Source organism: Diabrotica undecimpunctata, chromosome 2 (assembly GCF_040954645.1).
Source record: "Diabrotica undecimpunctata isolate CICGRU chromosome 2, icDiaUnde3, whole genome shotgun sequence".
NCBI lineage: Eukaryota > Metazoa > Arthropoda > Insecta > Coleoptera > Chrysomelidae > Diabrotica > Diabrotica undecimpunctata.
This window is the reverse complement of record NC_092804.1, coordinates 153,489,352-153,507,856: the sequence shown is the minus strand read 5'-3', so window position 1 is coordinate 153,507,856 and position 18,505 is coordinate 153,489,352. Positions and strand designations below refer to the sequence as shown.

General features: G+C 32.8%; 1 protein-coding gene across 1 annotated transcript; it reads right to left on the bottom strand.

Annotated features, from left to right (window-relative positions):
* Positions 1–1,233: 1,233 nt before the first annotated feature.
* On the bottom strand, positions 1,234–18,490 carry wmd (serine-threonine kinase receptor-associated protein wmd). The gene is made up of 5 exons (XM_072523775.1): positions 18,276–18,490; positions 15,518–15,808; positions 4,674–4,798; positions 4,344–4,620; positions 1,234–1,671 (listed from the first exon to the last, which is right to left on the bottom strand). The coding sequence occupies exons 1-5, from the start codon at positions 18,388–18,390 to the stop codon at positions 1,499–1,501; spliced, it is 981 nt and encodes a 326-aa protein (XP_072379876.1). The 5' UTR covers positions 18,391–18,490; the 3' UTR covers positions 1,234–1,498.
* Positions 18,491–18,505: the final 15 nt, after the last annotated feature.

Below are 18,505 nucleotides of genomic sequence, written 5' to 3'. Positions count from 1 at the left end.
TTATTTTTCTTTTTCGTCCCGTGTTAGTAATATTCTCCTACAACAAAAAACTAATTATTAGCACGTAAAACTTTTAAATTAGACACATATCATGAGTGGCTGCTACCGCAAGTAAAACCTGGTATCTAACATTACTTAAGGGAGAGCGCCCACAAAACTGGCATGGCAAGTAGCAAGCGTCTAGCATGTTACTTAAAATGTAACCAATGCAAACGAATGATTCAACGCACACCAAAATGACAGTGACGTCATGCAGCTTGCTACGCCACGTCATAGATTTATTCTACTTTTTGCCACGTGCTACTTGCATTTTGCATGTGTTTGTTGAAAAATTTAAATATGGAAGACAGTCCAGAATTTAATATTCGTTTTGTCTCATTAATTGAGAAATTTCCATTTTTTGGGAATTTTTTAATTCTTTAAATACATTAAGGACCGATTGTTCGAATGCTAATCAAAACTTAATTGTAATCAAATATTTAATTAAAATCAAATACGTCACATTTTGAGGTATGTTGACTGATTTATTTTATTATTTTACGTTTTAATTTAAAATAAACCATAATTAGATAAATTCTTTCTGATGTTAATTTCATATTTTTATTTACAAATCAATAATAATAATAAGCAATTTTTAATAATTTTGACAGCTGCTGTGACGTATTTGATTGTAATTAAATATTTGATTACAATCAAGTTTTGATTAGCGTTCGAACAATCCGTAGGGAACCATTGTTCACTAAGTGGAAGATTACTTATATCGGAAATCACTCGGTCCCTATTTGCGTTAGCCATCGAATTGGACTTTGCTCTCGTCTTATAACTAGTCCGTCCGGAACCATTGTTCGATAAGTGGAAGATTACTTATACCGAAAATCACACGATCCGTATTTGCGTTAGCCATCGAATTGGACTTTGTTCTCGTCTTATACCACTTGAGGCGCAGATTTGAATTTTGTTTCATTGAGATTAAGATCTTTTCGGCATTTTCTATTCCCTTCTGAGCTTTAGAAGACAGATGTGTAGCAGGCCGTAAATATACCAGGCTGCGCCATCTACAATGATGATTTGGACTGTGCGGCAGTATCTAAAGTTAGAAATATCATGCTGGTCGGCAACCTCCAAAGAAAAAACTGAACGCAAAATATAAAGTTATACGTGCCTCACATTCTTATCATTATTTTGGTGACATATTATTAGTATTTTGGGAATTTTTTAAATAATAAGACTTACTCTAAATAAGTATTTTAATAACATACGCAAAAGTCAAGAGATATTTACAAAAAATTTTCACTTCTCTTTTACATGTCTTAACTTGTTACAAGTTTTGTTCTTTATTTCAAAATATACAGCAAAATACCGATGGTTGAATTTTTTGCTTACTTCATAATTACCAAAATCTTTAAATTCGTAAAACGATGTAATATCCAAGTATAAAATATTTTAAATTTCCTTATTTTAACCAAAAATAAAAATTAATAAATAGTCGCCTGTTTCTTTAGTTTGCTTGCACCTCTTTTGGCGGAGAAAGAGGATCGTTGTTCATTTGCCCATCAACGCATTTCCATAAGCCGTAAGTTTTGCCAATAGTAGTCTGCCACAACCTCAATGTACCATCTTCGGAACCAGATGCATATAACTCACCATCGGGAGAGAATTTAACACAGTGAACTGAAATAAGTCAAATAAACATTACATTATTATAATTATCACTATAGCAACAACATATAGAATTAATAAACGGTAAATAGTTAGTTTTGGATGTTAAAGAAACCAGTTGACTTAAAAGTAGCTCCGTCCCTGTATGTCAATATCTATAATATTTTTATCGAGCTGCGATAGTCCATGTAAACAAAGAGGCGTCATCCATAGTCTCAGGACTGGATTTGTTTTGTTTAGTATCAGACTATCAGTCGAGTAGTCGCGTGTAACTTTTTCTTGACGTTTCTTTCTGCATTAAGAAGGCATTTCGTTCTAATCAATGAACTATTTGTGTATATAATTATTTGTTTGCTAATTTAAAGTGTACGTAGTAGTGTTTTAGTTTTATTAAGACTTCAACGTTGTCCGTTCTAATTTGTAATTTAAAATGTCACTTCTATAGATACTGCGGAGGAAGTTACCCCAAAAAAGCGATCAAAAATCGGAAAAAAAGTGTTATTTATAATGTTTATACATCGACAATAGAATCGCATCCGGACGCTTTGGTAGGTATCAGAAGTAGAGTACAGACAGCTTTTTATTGTGGAGTAGATGAAGCTTCTGTGTAGAATTGTTAGAGAGCAGAAGAATACCATTTTCTTCTCTGAAGAAGACTAAACTCAAGAAATCTATAATTAAGACCAAAATTAATGATACCGATAAATCTGCCATACGACGAACTGTACACAATTTTTTTTATTTAACGAAATACCCACTATACAGAAAGTTCTTTTAGCTGTTAACGAGGAAGAAAGCTTGCCGAATTTTAAAAGCACTACATCTTCGACTTGCAGAAAACTATGCCAACTCCTAATGTGTCAAATTCTAAAGCATATTATTTAAAGCAACTATGGACGTATAACTTGGGGTCTGGAAAATGACGATTTTTTAAACTTTCAAACACTTACGCCATACTTCAAGGAGAGCGTAAGTGGAATACAGACCATGCAATGGTTACATTTTCAACAGCAGAAACCTGTAACCCTGTTTTACAATAAAATAGCTGAGGGTATTATAGAAGAGTTTAGAGAGCTATCAAAACTGACCGAGCTGACAAAAACTCTGCCCTTTTGCCAGATCTCTTGCCAGTACCGATTGACAAAAGGCCTCTCATTAAGCAAGATAAATATTCAACGGTTACTCATCTACATACCTCCAATTTACCATTCATCGACACTGATGTCGATGAATCATAAGTTAATTATATATTAGTGTTGCGGTGAAGAAAAAATTTGTACAAAAACTTTATGATCTTTTTATATTTTTGAAGTTATACTTCTATACGCGCGTTCCACGTTTGAAATTTGTACGGGAGTCAATCGGCAAAATCATTACATAGGTAAGAGAGAGACAGACGACATATTTTCTCTCTCGAGAATAAAAATGTTCCTTTTGTAAATATATTTAATATTTATTAATATTATTATTATATTTCCATTATGTTCAGATTTGTCTAGAGTCTCGTTAGGCATATTAAATTATAAATTAAAACTTGTAAATATCTCAAGAAAGTTCAAATGTGTTCTTATATACAAAACAAACAACAATTAAATTTTGTATCTGTCAATGTCAGACAAATTAACAGTTGTATCACAATATTTTTATTTTATTAATATTATTATCATGGTAAATTAAACATATGCGTAAGTAAGTTATGCATATTGTCATTTTTAAATACTTATGAATATTGCATTTTAATTTGTATTGTATTATTATATTGAATTATGTTGCAGTGTATTGTATTATATTTTTATATTAATAAAAAATAAACAATGAATTTTTTTGCATTCAACTCCTTTCATACATATATGAAAATAAAAATATACATTTTCATCAAAATATTGATTCGATCCTTCATTTACAATACTCCTATTACAGGTCAAATGGTGTTTATATACAGCAAACGATGCACCATATACCTAATTCTGTTTCTCTTTAGTAAAGGGACTGTGAGAGTTCTGGCCATTTTCTCATGTTAAATCCCATAAGAAATCGCTAAGGTCCATTCTGGTTATTGGTTATTGGATCGTGACGTAAGAGGTATCATCGGAAAGGGGAGGGGTAACGAATACGTTAACACAAAAAACAAAGATGACGGCATTGCCAAAAGGACACTAAGCTTGTAACGTCTAAACGGCTTAACGTACAACAACGTGCAAGGTATCGATGGTCTGCTCTCTCCTACCTATGGCATTACATATGTAATGATTGTGCAGATTGTCTACCATATAAATTTTTAACGGCGAACGCGTGTATATAAGTATAACTTCTACCGGCAGTCCCACTGGACTGTAACACCCGTTTTTCTTTTTACCTTTATGTTGCATTTCTTAGAAGTAAAAGGGTGCAAGTGCTACTTAGCAACATAAAAATAGCTCGAAAATAAATAAAATCAATAAAATTATAATTTTTTGTTACCAATAATAATAATAATAATTCCTACATTTACTAAACTGGAGAAGAAAAAAAAAAGAACTAAATAGAATTAAAAACCATGGCAATTAGGTGAAGGCTCAACTTTGAACTGCATTTACTCAAAATTTATTTTTTGTCACTTATACACTTTCTTGTCAACTTATATATTTAAGTTATTATTAAGTGGTACGTACTTTTGTTTAGAGTTTATTTATGAATATACTTACCGGGTCCAAAATGACCTTTGAAAGATTCTATTTCAGTTCCAGTAGTGTAATCAAATTTGTAAACTTTCAAATCATCCCCTCCGGCAACAAAAATGCTTTTGTCGGGATGAAGGGAAGCGGAATTTACAGTGGATGGTATTGAAAATTCTCTAATTTTTGTTAAAGTTTCAGCGTCTAGGAAAATCACACGGTTTGAATAAGTTACTGTTAAAACACTTCCATCTTTCGACACTTCAAGGCTATTAGGAGTAGAACTAAAATCAACTTTTTGAACTTCCTAAAACAAATACGTAAAAAATTATGAAAACATGATTATGTAACATTAGTTACCGTTCCCGTTCCTCGATTCCATACTCTCAACGTTTTATCATCAGCACAAGAAATAAGATGAGTATCATTTCTAAAAAACTGCACATGCCTTATACCTGCTGTGTGTCCACTGAAAACTTCTGGACCTAAAAAAGTTAATAAAAAATTTAAATCTACTGTAGAATTTAGTAAACATGATGCTGAAACATAAAAATTAAGTTATAGGTAAAGCATTTAAAGGTCTTTTACAATTTAGCTGACTATAATTTGAGCAAAAATTTGGATGAAAACAAGGAGTACATACAACTTTGAGCTGAAAAACATATATCAACACAAGTGGATGGAAAAGAAATTACTACATAGTAGAAAGTAGAATTACAAATTTGTCTACATTGAGCAGGGCATGGGTAGTCCGGGTACTATAATCAAATATTATAAAAATAATCACTAACGCACCACCGGTGGGAATCATAAGACTGGGTATACCGAAGTTCAGGTTTCAGAATTATTTCTTCTTGTTCTTCACTTCCAAACCAAGTGGTTAGGTGTCACAAATATTTGAGTTTTCTTCGTTTTCTAGTTAATATAATCTCCGGCTCTTTTCCTATACGATGCCGACGTAGCACTTCCACGTTTGTGACTATATAAATCCAAACTATCTTTGGTATTGAACGGTATCATCACTTCTCGAATCTTTCAATATTTTTTGATGCCCTTCGCCTCCCAGAAAATAGTCTTGCCGGCCGAATGTGCACTCTTTGCCTTCTTCGGCGGCCCCTCGCCGCGTTTGCGCCACTGTTTCGACTGTTCTTTGGTTTCCGGTGTGTAATAATGCACCCAGGTTTCATCAAAGGTGATAAATCGGCGAAATAAATCCTTCGGATCGCGCGGTATCATCGCCAAATGCGTCTCCGAAGTGGTCATACGTTTTTGCATTTGATCGATTGTCAGCAAACGCGGCATCCATCGCGCGGATAGCTTTTCCATGTCCAAATGATGGTAAATTATGTTGTGTATGCGTTCGTAGGAAATGTTTAGGACCTCTATTAACTTGCGGAGCTTAATTCGACGATCTGCCATAATCATGTCATGGACTTTGTTGATCATTTCCGGCGTTGTGATTTCATTTGGCCTCCCGAAACGCTTATCATAAAAAAAAATCGGTTGCCTGTAAAGTCGGTTTTACGGGCGAAGATTTTACGTGACAACGTCTTTTTCTCGGTAGAATATTTATTGATATGAATATTATTAAATTGCACAATAGGAACAAGGAATTGAATGAAAATAAGAATTGCACAAATTTTAACTATAGAAATATATTTGTTTACTAAAACATTGTACATGTAAACTTAAACTTAACTAATTTCTATTTGAGTGATTTTGTTGAGGATAGGACGATGATAGGAGAAATAGCATCGCACCAGCGGACCGATCATGTTTGAGTGGGAGAGAGACGCAAGGCATTCGCCGGTCCGGCGGGCCTCTCTCTCGTTCGGTGACTCATCGTAACATACGTGAGCGGGCGTTACACTTTTTCATGAGTGACTCCGAGCCACAACCTAATTTAAGACGTTGTCACGTCAATAATAATAAGTACAGATAATGTTATGTGACGTTCACTTCTGATTATATATATTTTAATATTTTTAATTTTAAAGAATCAATTTGAAAATCAAAACACTTATTCAGATCGAAGGTTCAAATTTTTGCTAAATAAATTTGAAATTAATTAAAATTTGTAAATGTAAATGGTAAAGTTGAAAATTAAAACATTTACTAAAATTGGAATTTGAAATTCTTGCTAAACACAGTTAAATTCTAACTCCGCGCGTGGTGATTGGTCGGTTTAGTTCGTTTGTTTGGTCGCCCTGTTTTGACAGGTTAGAAGTTATAATTTGTTATTTTAAATGTTTGACTAGCAATACGCGCTGTTTCTTCTCAATCGACTGAATTACGATTGATTGCAGAGTGATTTAAACTAATAATTTACTTAACACTATCAACATTTGTCAATAGTATGACATAACCTATAAACTCAGTTTCTCAACTTTTGTGTCAATCTAACAATTAATCAATCAATCCTAGTTTACGATAATGAAATATTAGTGTACAATTATTTACCTTTATTGTTGTAGTTGTTGTAAATGACGAATCTAAGCACTCAGTGATGCCACTCCTCACGATTTATCGTGAGATCTCACGAATTGAAGACAAATCTCACGATCTCACGATTAAGGTCTTACATCTTACGATTTTTAAATTTTTTTTTAAATTTCAAGTGTTTCTAATAAAATGCATGGGAGGAAATCAGCTTTTTTTAGATTGTCACCTTGAAATATCCATAAATTGACTGTATTTTTGTATCAAAGTGGGCTACTACAATTAACTCAATTAATATACACAAAATAATATAAACAAAGCTTAAAAGGTTCTTTATGCTTTGAAAGTAGTTTATAAACAACTGAATTGTAATGTATATTTTACCGCCTTTAATAAATATGAAGTATAGACTAAATTTTGTGTAAAGAACAAACATTCAACAGACCTAATAGTAAAAACATATTGATTTAAGTGTGAATTTGAGATAATGTGCTGACAAAATGTTAAATCCTAAGAAAACAAAATTATGTTTTTATGTATATTCATTATACTTAATACTCTTGGGTAAAATACCTCATATCATATATGTCTTTAGACACAGTTAATAATTTTCATTGAAGTTTAAACTATAAAGAATGTTTATAATCCAACTTTAGCGATTCAACGCGCCTAATTCTCTAGTGCCGCGCGCAGCGGACCGATCATGTTTGAGTGGGAGAGAGACGCAAGGCATTCGCCGGTCCGGCGGGCCTCTCTCTCGTTCGGTGACTCACTGTAACAGACGTGAGCGGGCGTTACACTTTTTCTTAAATGACTCCGAGCCACAACCTAATTTAAGACGTTGTCACGTCAAAACACTCGTACGACCACGAACAAATTCAGCTTTCCAAAATTTTACTGTTGCTAACGAAGGTACAACCTCACCATAAACTTCGTCCAGGTCGGCTTGGATTTGCACATTCGTTTTACCTTTTTTATGGAGGAACTTAATCACCGAACGATACTTGACTTTTTCCCATTTCTCCGAAAACACAAAATTTGTTTGCTTTTGACGGCTGTAAAAACCAAACTTATTGTTTTTAAAACTTAAAATTTTGACAGATGTCATGTCATGAATGGCAAATGTCAACACCGAAACCAATTCGGTATCAAGTAGCGCCATCTAACAAAGGCTAGTTTAATATCAATCTATCCTCGTATTTCTTTCCACATTATTTTATCTGCTCTTAAATTCAACAGTGGACATTGTCTATGTTGACGATTCCTTCAGTTCCTTATCTGGGTTCTAAATAATCAACAAATGAATACAAAATAAAAAATTGCAAAGAAGACATCCTACCAATTAATAAATGATCGATTAAATTAGAAGGACCTGCTTCGGTATACAACTTTTGTTTCTTTCTTGGTCTACTAACATCGTAACCTCTTTCTATAAAGTAAGAAAACAATCAAGACACCAATCTGTACTGTGAGCAAAATCAGTTACCTATTACCACTTTATCAATAGAATTACTGGGTCCAGTTTCTTTATCACTACTCGAATAAAGTTGATCACTGTCATTCTCTCGATAAGCAAGATCAGCATCAGTCATAATCTGATATATTATAATCACTGAAATCAGATTCTTCTAGTATTCGACGAAGATCATATTCTGATAATCCTTTTTTGTTCATTAAAAGAAGATATGAATACTTTTCTACTGCAGGAAATAAATAAAATTGTCACACATGATGATACCACAGTGAAATACAAATGTCAACAAAACTCACAACCTATAAAAACTAAAGGCAGGTTTTACCGGAGCAAGACAGATTTCCGATTTCTACAGACCAGGCCTGTCTAATTTATCATATAACAACACAGAAACTGCGTCCTTCACGTGGCCACGAGGCCAAACTGGTACACATGGTCTGTGGTAAAAACGTGCTGTGCACCAGTGTGGTGCACATGGGGCTTAACGTGTTAAGATCAGTCTGAATTATAAACTCGTATTGTAAGTTATAAATAAATGTATAGTATAAATTAAGTAGTTTCTATTTCTAGTGTTAATGCAAATAAATTAAAATAATTTAGAATACTGTATACAAATTAAAGACTAAAATAATAAATAAATAACAAATCACGTTGCATTATTTTTACATTCCTTGTTACAGTATTTTAATTTTATTCGAAATAAACAACAATCTATATCGTAATTTTTAGTAATCACAGCACGAGAAAACTCGTAGCATTCCTTTCCAAATGTAGAGTTAAAAAATGTAGAGATATCGTTAATTAGTACAATTATTATCCATGTTTTTATAATATTATTGTATCAAGTGATAAACCAATTGATACATTTCGTTAATTCTTATTATTATATCTAAAATAAATTTAATATTTGCTGGTGTTAGTACACTCAGATCCAAAAGAAAAACGCAACGCAGAAAATTTTGGCCAAATTCAAGGTATTTTAATTTTTTTATTTTTAGCCCTATTTTGATGATTTTTTAGCATACTGTGTAAAAATTTATAAATTTTAAGTGAGTTAGTATACTGAGTTTTTTAACCCATTTGAACCTACCGTCCTTTATAAAGGCCAGAAGGTTTCTTCTAGTACATTACAATTACAAATTTAAACTTTTCAAATGTAGATGCCGTATTAGTTTTACAATCCTAAATTATCATATTACCCATCGAATCTTATTATGAATCATTTAGTAAATAATTTCCATTTCCAGTGTGTCAGGAAGTTTTTGTGTAGGAGTGATTTCAGCTACTTGAAATGGATAACGCTAGGTAAGCTATTTCTGTTTTGTTTATAATAAGTGATGTCGGATCGTGATAAAATATAAAGTTTAGAGTTTAGAGATGAAATAATTATTTAACGCATATACAAAAGAATTTTTGTCGGTAATAATATAACACGTGCTCAAAGTATCATGTTCTTTTAAAAGGCCAGTAGGAAAATCGGCGTCTACAGTGTTCTGTATTCCTAATAAATGTTTTTTTTATTTTTCTCAGTCGTTCGTACTGGAAAAAACCCCTTACGCTAGCGGAGCTACTTGAAGAAATAGAAAAAGAAGATATGGACGTTCCAGATAGCATTGCAATTTTGCCTCCTGAAAATGCTAACGATGACGTTACCGATGAGGATTCGGGTGAAGAAGATAATGTTGATATTGAGAATTTACCTGGATGTCAACTTAGGGCAGAGTGTCAAGTTAATCTACCAAATCAATCTGATTCAGATGATGATAAGTCATTAGCAGACTTTGTTGAACACAAACCTAAGAAATTTAAAAAATTCAAGTACTCAAAACGAGATTTACAATCGAAGTTTCTCTACATGGATTCCAATTCAATCTGTAAACAATCAGCGCTCACCAGCAACGATATTTAAATTGTTTATAGTTAAGCAAATTACGGAATATAGTAATACATATGCCCAACAAAAAAAAATTCTTTAGGTGATTTATCTACGGAAGAAATGTTCTGCTTCATTGGTATATTACTGCTTAGTGGTTATTGCTCTGTTGCTAGAAGAAAAATGTATTGGCAAAATTCTGATGATACGAATAATAAAGTAGTTTGTTCAGCTATATCCAGAGATCGATTTCAATATTATTATGACAAACATTCACTGCAATGATAACACCCAACTGGATAAGCAAGATAAGTTCTCTAAAATGAGGCCAATCTTCGAATCTCTGAACAAAAAATTCTGCGAATATGCTCCAATAGAAGAAAACCACAGTATAGATGAAGCTATGGTGCCCTATTTTGGACGCCATAGTTGCAAACAATTCATACGTGGAAAGCCCATTCGCTGGGGCTACAAGTTTTGGGTTGGAGCAACAAGACTTGGATATATCATTTATTTTGATCCATATCAGGGAGCATCTTCAACTCTACCACCAAAATATAGTCATTTAGGTTTAGGGTCATGTGTTGTTCTCAAATACGCCGATGTTTTACAGAATGTCATTTGCGCCATTTCATTTGTTTTTTGATAACTACTTCACATCTTTGTCTCTCCTGAAAGAATTGAAGTTCAGAAACATAAAAGGTACGGGTACCATAAGAGTAAATAGAATTCCAGAATGTCCCCTAAAAACAATAAAAGAGATGAAAAAACTGGAGAGAGGTGCTTTTGATTATTCCATGGTAGATGATGATAGTATAATATGTAATTGGAATGATAATAGTGTCGTTACTTTTGCATCGAACGTGTCTTCAGTTTTCCCTCTAAATAAAGTAAAACGATTTTCACAATCCGAGAAGAAGCATATATACATAAATCAACCTAAGCCCATACGGCAGTACAACGAAAACATGGGTGGAGTTGACAGAAGCGACTAGAATATTGCTCAGTATCGAACAACTGTACGAGGAAAAAAGTGGTATTTTCCTTTGATATCCCATTGTGTTGATATGGCAGTTCAGAATGCATACCACTTGCAAAAACAGGATGGCGGAAAACTTGACCAGTTAGCATTCCGAAGGGCTATTGCAGTTGAGCTGTTAGAAACGCACAAGCGAACCACCAAAAGGGGACCTTCAAAAGCGCCAAGCAATCAACGGGAACACTCACGTTATGATAGGTTGGACCATTTAGTAACATATCAAGAACAGCAACGAAGATGCGTACACTGCCATAAAAAGGCAAATTTTATTTGTCATAAGTGTAATGTTGTCCTTCATCCTAAAGAATGCTTTTATAATTATCACACTCAATGAATTTAAATTGTACTTGCTAATAAATAAATATTTTTAACAAAAAAAAATTTTTTCATTTAAAGTAACTTATAGTCCTACTGTCCTTTTAAAAGAACACCAAATTGTGGCCAATCTGGAGGTCGGATATTTTTTTGTTTATTTTTCCCTGACTTTTGAAGCCTTTTTAATCACTACTCAATGTATACATCCAGGTTTAAACAAAAAAAAAAGTTTCAGGACTAAATGGGTTAATAACATTTTGTATTTGACTTATTATACGGGGTTAATCGAGGTGGTTTTTATCCTAATTTTAAAACATCCTGTGGAATAATTCCATTAGCGGATTTTCATAAAACTTTGTTTTTCGGTTGCAGCCATGTCTTCTAAGTATTATGTTTTTTGTTTCATGTAAAATATGGATTGGTTCATTTTTAGGAGCAAAATGACTTTGCCACCCACAATTTACAACTTTTCCTATTATTACCATTATCTTTTGTATTAATTTGTAATACGACGATGGAGGCTTTGGTGACTGATATCGAAGGAATGTCATATAGACATCCCAGAAGCACTGTATTTAAATAATGATTAAAAGCACCGACATGATCTTGATTTTAATGAACAATGATAACAATAACAAAACATAAAAAACAAATTAAATGTAACTTAACCTACATAAGTACGCAAATAACAAAGAAAAACTACTAAAAAATAACTTAATACTTTGTATTGCCTCCCCTAGGCTCTATAACTGCCTGTACACGTCGGCTCATGCTGTCTATGAGGTTGCGAATATCATCTTGCTGAATGATTTGCCATTCTTCTTCTAGATCCAAGCGAAGTTCGTTAATTGAGGCTGGTGCGACTTCGCGACCTCTAATATTTCTACCAAGCATATCCCAAACGTGCTCTATTGGGTGCAGATCTGGCGAACATGCTGGCCAGTTCATTTTATTAATACCAACTTCCTCTAAATATTGCGTGACACACATTGCAGAGTGGGGTCGCGCATTATGTTGCATTAATAGAAAATCATCGCCAATATATTGAGAAAAGGGTACTACGTGATTCGCTAAAATTTTCTCAATATACCGGTGCGCAGTCAACGAACCCTCAATAAATACCAATTCAGTGTATGCCTCTCGGGATATTCCTGCCCATACCATCACCGAAGCCACTTCATGGCTAACGCGGGGACTGAAAGCGCACTCCGCAAATCTCTCTCCAGTTCGACGCCATACTCGTTCTCTCCCATCTGATGAGTGAAGACAGTATCTCGACTCATCCGTAAAAAGAACATTGCTCAATTGTCCTAAATTCCAATGTAAATGTTCCCTGGAAATTGTAGTCTAGCCACTCTGTGCCGTGGAAATAATTTGGGCCCAGTTGCTGGTCTGCAATTTTGCAAACCGAATTCATTTAATCTTAGACGAACTGTAAATACACTTACATTATTGCTTCGAACCTCTTGAAGCTGATTTCTTGTTTGCACCGCTGTTAAATGACGATCCCGCAAAACGTTGACTCGTATAAAACGATCATCTAAAGCGGTAGTTTTGTGCTTCCTGCCGCTTCCCGCTTGTTTGTTCCAGTTCGTATAAAACGTTCCACTGCCCTTTGAATGGTAAAGTGATGAGTGTGTAGTACACTAGCCACATATTCATAATTTCGCCCATCTTCAACCAGAGCAACGGCTTTCGCACAATCTTCGACACTAAGAACCATGATCAATCACAGGTAAACAAAATGTAAGTGTAAATATGACATAATGATAACAGTCACCAAAGCCACCTCGTCGTATTACAAAATAACTCCAAAATAATCATAATTAAAAGTCCTAAACTGTGGGTGGCAAATTCTTTTGGCTCTAAAAAATGAACTAAGTCATATTTTGACATGAAACAAAAAACACAATGCTTAGTAGACATGGTTTCAACCGAAAGATAAGTATTTAGGAAAAGTCGCAAACGGAATTATTCCACGGGATGTTTCAAAGATAGGATAATAAAACCATGTTTTAATTAACCCCGTACAATAATAATATAAAATTTTATCAAAAAACTGACTATACCAAATTAAAATTAATAAATTTATACACAGTGTGCTAAAAAAATCATCAAAATACGGCTAAAAATAAAAAAATTTAAATACTTTGAATTTGACCAAAATTTTCTCCGTTGCGTTTTTTTGCACCTGAGTGTACAATAAATACATTCAAGGATGGTCGAATTCCGCACAACATAGGAACTAAGAATAAACAACACTTTATTTAATCATAATATTTAAAATTAAATAAAAATTTTGAAAATACGAGAGGGCAAAGTTCAATAATAGATTATGTAAAATTTGTATTTTTTCATAGTGACAAATAGAGTGATACGAGCTAAATAGATAATCGATATGAATTTAAGTTACATGATTGGATCTTATATGCTATGATGTTTAAGTTACAATTGGAATTGATAACATGGCAATGTAAGACTCCACTGAAGGATGCTGGTCCTGAGACAAAATGTCTACGAGAACTTGTTGATAGATAGTAAAATCTTTCTCTTTTCATAGGAGCCACTATGGTATTAGCACCAGCAGATTATCCGGTCCGCAGTGGGTTGCTAGCATCGGTTGTGAGCATCGTATTGCGCACACAGTTGCCAGATTTCATATAATTTATGAGATAAAAATAAATACACACAAAATAATTAACAGGCATTAAGATGTTTTAAAGATAAAATATATGTTTCTGCATAGTTAGCAAGGTAGTGCCATGGCTCTATAGCTCTACCTCACAGGCCGCCACTGGTTGCACGTCCTTTTTTTTTCATGAAGATGTAGGAGCTGTCTCACATGCAACGTTGTGGTAGGATGCGTTGTCTAATACAAGCACAGTTTTCTGGTGCAAGTTGGAAATTAACTTTTCTTGAAGCCATTTTGTAAAGTTGTTGTGGTTCATATCGTTGTGATAATCTCCAGCACGCTGACCAAATTTGAAGATAAGGAGGTAATTTGGAACAAAACATTTTTCCGCTCCTGCATATACAATAATTAACCTCTGATGATTTAAATGTTATATGACTGCTGTGGAGATACGTTTCATCAGTATAGATAGATAATATCATAAACCTCTGCTCTATATTTTTTTTATTTTTCTTAGATAGATAGTTTTTATTTTTCTGTTGTCCTTGGTTTTTTGCGATTTAAAACCTAATTTCTTCACCACTTTTCTGAATGACGATAATTTTCCTTGGAAATTAATATAATCGTTAACAGCGTTGTAAACAGCTGACATTGTAGGTCTGCTGTCATGACCATTGCTATATGAATGAAACACTTTTTCATCGTAAAAAGCAACCAAAACTAAATTATACCAAAAATTAAAGGTTCATGAATTCATTAAAAAATTCAACTCATCTCTTGTGATCCTCAGTCAAAAAAGGTTTCTTGCAGCTGCACAATTTATTAATTCACCTGCTTTAATCCTTTTCAAGCTGTGGCAAAAGGAGCTTCTCTCAGAAAATCTATTAACATCTCATCTTGTTGCTCTGTGGAGATCTTCTGACTTCTTGAACCAACCAACCATATTACAGAGTGAAAATAATCCCGTCTTTGTTTGGTTTTCCATATGCACATATGGCTCACGTTGAAATCGGCAGCAACTTGCCTTAGTGACCAACCTTCTTCAATTTTGCGTTTAATATCTTTTTATTTTATTGTTAAATATGCGAGAAATTTTTGACAAGAACTTTGACATTTAGCAAATCCGTACAACACTGCGATTTTACAGTATTACAATGCAAAAATGAAGGTGTAAACTATTCAGTGTCCGCAGCTATACGTCGTGAATGTAAGTAACAAATATATCTATGTTAAAGAGTTTCCGACCAGCTAGTAAAACCAAACTACTTAAAGCAAAATTCCTGATTTTTTTTTATGAGATGAGATTTATATGAGATAAGTTCTGTAACTATATTATGGAGACTTCTGGACTTATACGATTCTATTATAAACTTCTTACTAATAAACGAATAGAAAAATAAAGGTTACAAAATGTAAATAATGTATTACTTACTAGCTTCTGGTTTATTGAGATCAAAAATTCGCACCAGTTTTTCATTACTTCCTGTAACCATACAGCTAGAATCCCTAGAAAAATCTACACTCTTCACAATATGATTGTGCTGAAAAGAATGTAGCTCCTCTCCAGAAATTGCGTCCCAAACTTTTCCCGTGAAATCTGCAGCACCGCTAGCAGCCCTTGTAGCTTCACTGTTTAAGGCTACTCCCCAAACAGCTCCTTTATGACCCTCAAAAGTACCAATCCAGTCACCGGTATCGCCTTGACGTAACATTGGTTTGCCATCTGAGAAGAAAAATTAAAATTAAGAAAATGTTAAATTAATTTATTGCTTAATGTATTACATAAATAGTTAAAATTGTTACGGACATCGTTTAAAGGAGTGTTTACAAATTTATTTTGGGGACTTCATGCTGCTGGTTTATTTTCCCGAACTAGAGTAACTGGACGCTTTCTATGTGAACATCGAATTGCCAGATTGTATTTTGCATGAGAACACTTGGCTTGAACAATACAGGATTGTAGTAGTGTGTTGTTTTCTCATAAATCGAGATTCTGTCTTACAAGCTAAGGTAAACATGTAAGAGTGTGGCAACACCCAGGAGAGTGATATTCTTCCATTTGGTGGAAGGTTAGTTGTGGCATGGGGAGGCATATCATTTAACTTTGCACGGAGTTGGTATTTATCAAGAATAGGAAATTGAATGTATGTAGGTATCTGACATAGTTTCTAGAAGACCATGTTTTGACAAAGTTCAAATCACACGATTTGTTTGATCTGCTTGTAGTCCAGATATCAATCCCATAGAACATGTTTAGGATAAGATAAAGAGATGTTTACAGAGTCATATACAGGCCTCCACAAATTCAAGAGATCTTCTCAACATAGGATAGATATGGGGCTATTAAATGTTTGTGATTTTGATATTTTCAATATAACTTTAACTCAGTTAAAAAATCTCTTGCTTTGTGATATGTATATTGGGATTGTTTAATTTTGTTCTTGTAATATTTTGTTTGATTTTTTTAGTATGTAAGATTTTTAGTCTCATTTTTTTAAACTTTTTAATATTGATTTTATATTATATGTAATTTGAATCCTAACTGTGATATTGTATATTGTAATTTAAACTGTTACTGGGGTCAACCCGTGTATTAAATAAATAAATATATTCATGGCTGGAATATAACAATCTTCCCCAGAATGTGATCCACAATCTGATCCAAAGGTTGCCTCATCATTTGCAAACTATTATCACTATCAGAGGAGGGAATACTCACTACTAATGTTCATAAAATTTCTTTTTTTTTTCAGCAAAAAGCATATCAAATTATATTTGTCCTTTTTCAAAATTTATCATGATAAATACCATGAGGATTGTTTTTTAATACTGATGTCCTTCCAATGTTTTTATGTGGCCATACAATGTTTTTAACAACTTTTTATTAAACTGATGATGGAATGATTTCATTCAGAAAAGATCTTCTTTAAAATAAAAATTTTAAGCTTTTAATAAGCATTTTTTATACCTTAATACACACGAACACCACGTGCTTTGTATTCAACAGGTATACTAGCCACTCCTGGATATCTCCACTTCATGGTTTGTTCCAGTTTCACTTTTAATTTTAATATTTTTTATTTATTTGTAACATTTATATTAAATAAATACAATATATCTAATAATAAACTGAGTTTTACAAAAGAGCAACTTTCAAAGCATTCCATGTTTTTTACAAAGAACTTATATTTATAAATTTTATTTTATTCTATTAGCGAGTAGATTTTATTTATAAAATAGGTAAGTTGTAAATTAATGGGTGAAAAAAAAAATCTTTTTACTGTTCAAAATTGCATCTGGTAGTGGTAGTGTAATACTGTTAAAAAATTATTTTTAACTTCTAAGTATACAATTTGGCCCATTGAATGCCATGTCAAGAGTCATGAAAGCATGTAAAGGTGATAGCCCCAAACTGGTCCTTGAAAAAGGCATAAGTAATTGATAGGAGGAATAAACTAGATTAATAAAGTGACTACAAAATTATCAATAAACAGAAATTAAGGCCAGAGTAACAATATCAAATTTCATAAATTGTAAAAAGGTGAGTCAAATTTAATACAACAGAAGTATGATGATTTTTTTTTCTTTCTTATAGCAATAATACTTTATTCTTTAGGATAAATTAATAAAAGTAAACTTAAATTCACTTGTTTAAACAATTATTTAATGAAAATGTATATTCTATGATCAGATTTTTATGTTAAAAAAATTATGTTCATTAATTTATTCTAAATTTTTTACTTATTTTCTTATCTGACACAATTAATACTAAAAATATTTTTATATATACAAAGCTGTAACTTTCAATGATTAAATTACAAGAAACTGATTAATAAAATTGTAATAATTTGATAATATAAAAAATATCTCTTATTAATATATTATTTAAATTGAATTTTTATTATTGATACTCTTGATAAATAATACACAAAAAATTAATACTCGTTATTCACGATTCTAAATTATTTGTCGTTCCAATAGATTTAATCTGAAAGTACATTACATTTCTTGACAATGTAAAAAAAAACACAGGAAGATTATTGAGGGTGACCTTCCATGTCTACTTGTAAGGTTTTATTTCAGGTCAAACAACTAGCAGCATGTTAATGTTTTTAATTAGGCCAAGGTACAATTCTTATAAACATACAAGGTTACAAATTATAACAAGAAAATAATAAAAATGTGTTTACCTTTACACGCCGAAATTAAATAATATCCGCTGTCAGTAACTTCACTAAAATCTAGATGAACCACAGGTCTTGTGTGTCCACTACAAGTTAAAGGAGTTTGTCTTAAATTTGCCATGTTGTCAAAAAAATTAAAATAAAATCGAACTTTCGTGCAAAAACAGACGACTACCCATCAAGTTCTGTCAATGGATATCGTTGAACTCATGTTGAACTAAAATTTTGACGTTTGC

What these genes read in the sequence shown, in the direction of transcription:
- wmd (XM_072523775.1), bottom strand. Translation starts at nt 18,390, where the DNA reads ATGGCAAATTTAAGACAAACTCCTTTAACTTGTAGTGGACACACAAGA. An exon ending in TTTAATTTCGGCGTGTAAAG is followed by an intron (nt 15,809 to 18,275) that starts GTAAACACATTT and finishes TTTTCTTCTCAG; the next exon opens with ATGGCAAACCAATGTTACGT. An exon ending in GGAATCGAGGAACGGGAACG is followed by an intron (nt 4,621 to 4,673) that starts GTAACTAATGTT and finishes TATTTGTTTTAG; the next exon opens with GAAGTTCAAAAAGTTGATTT.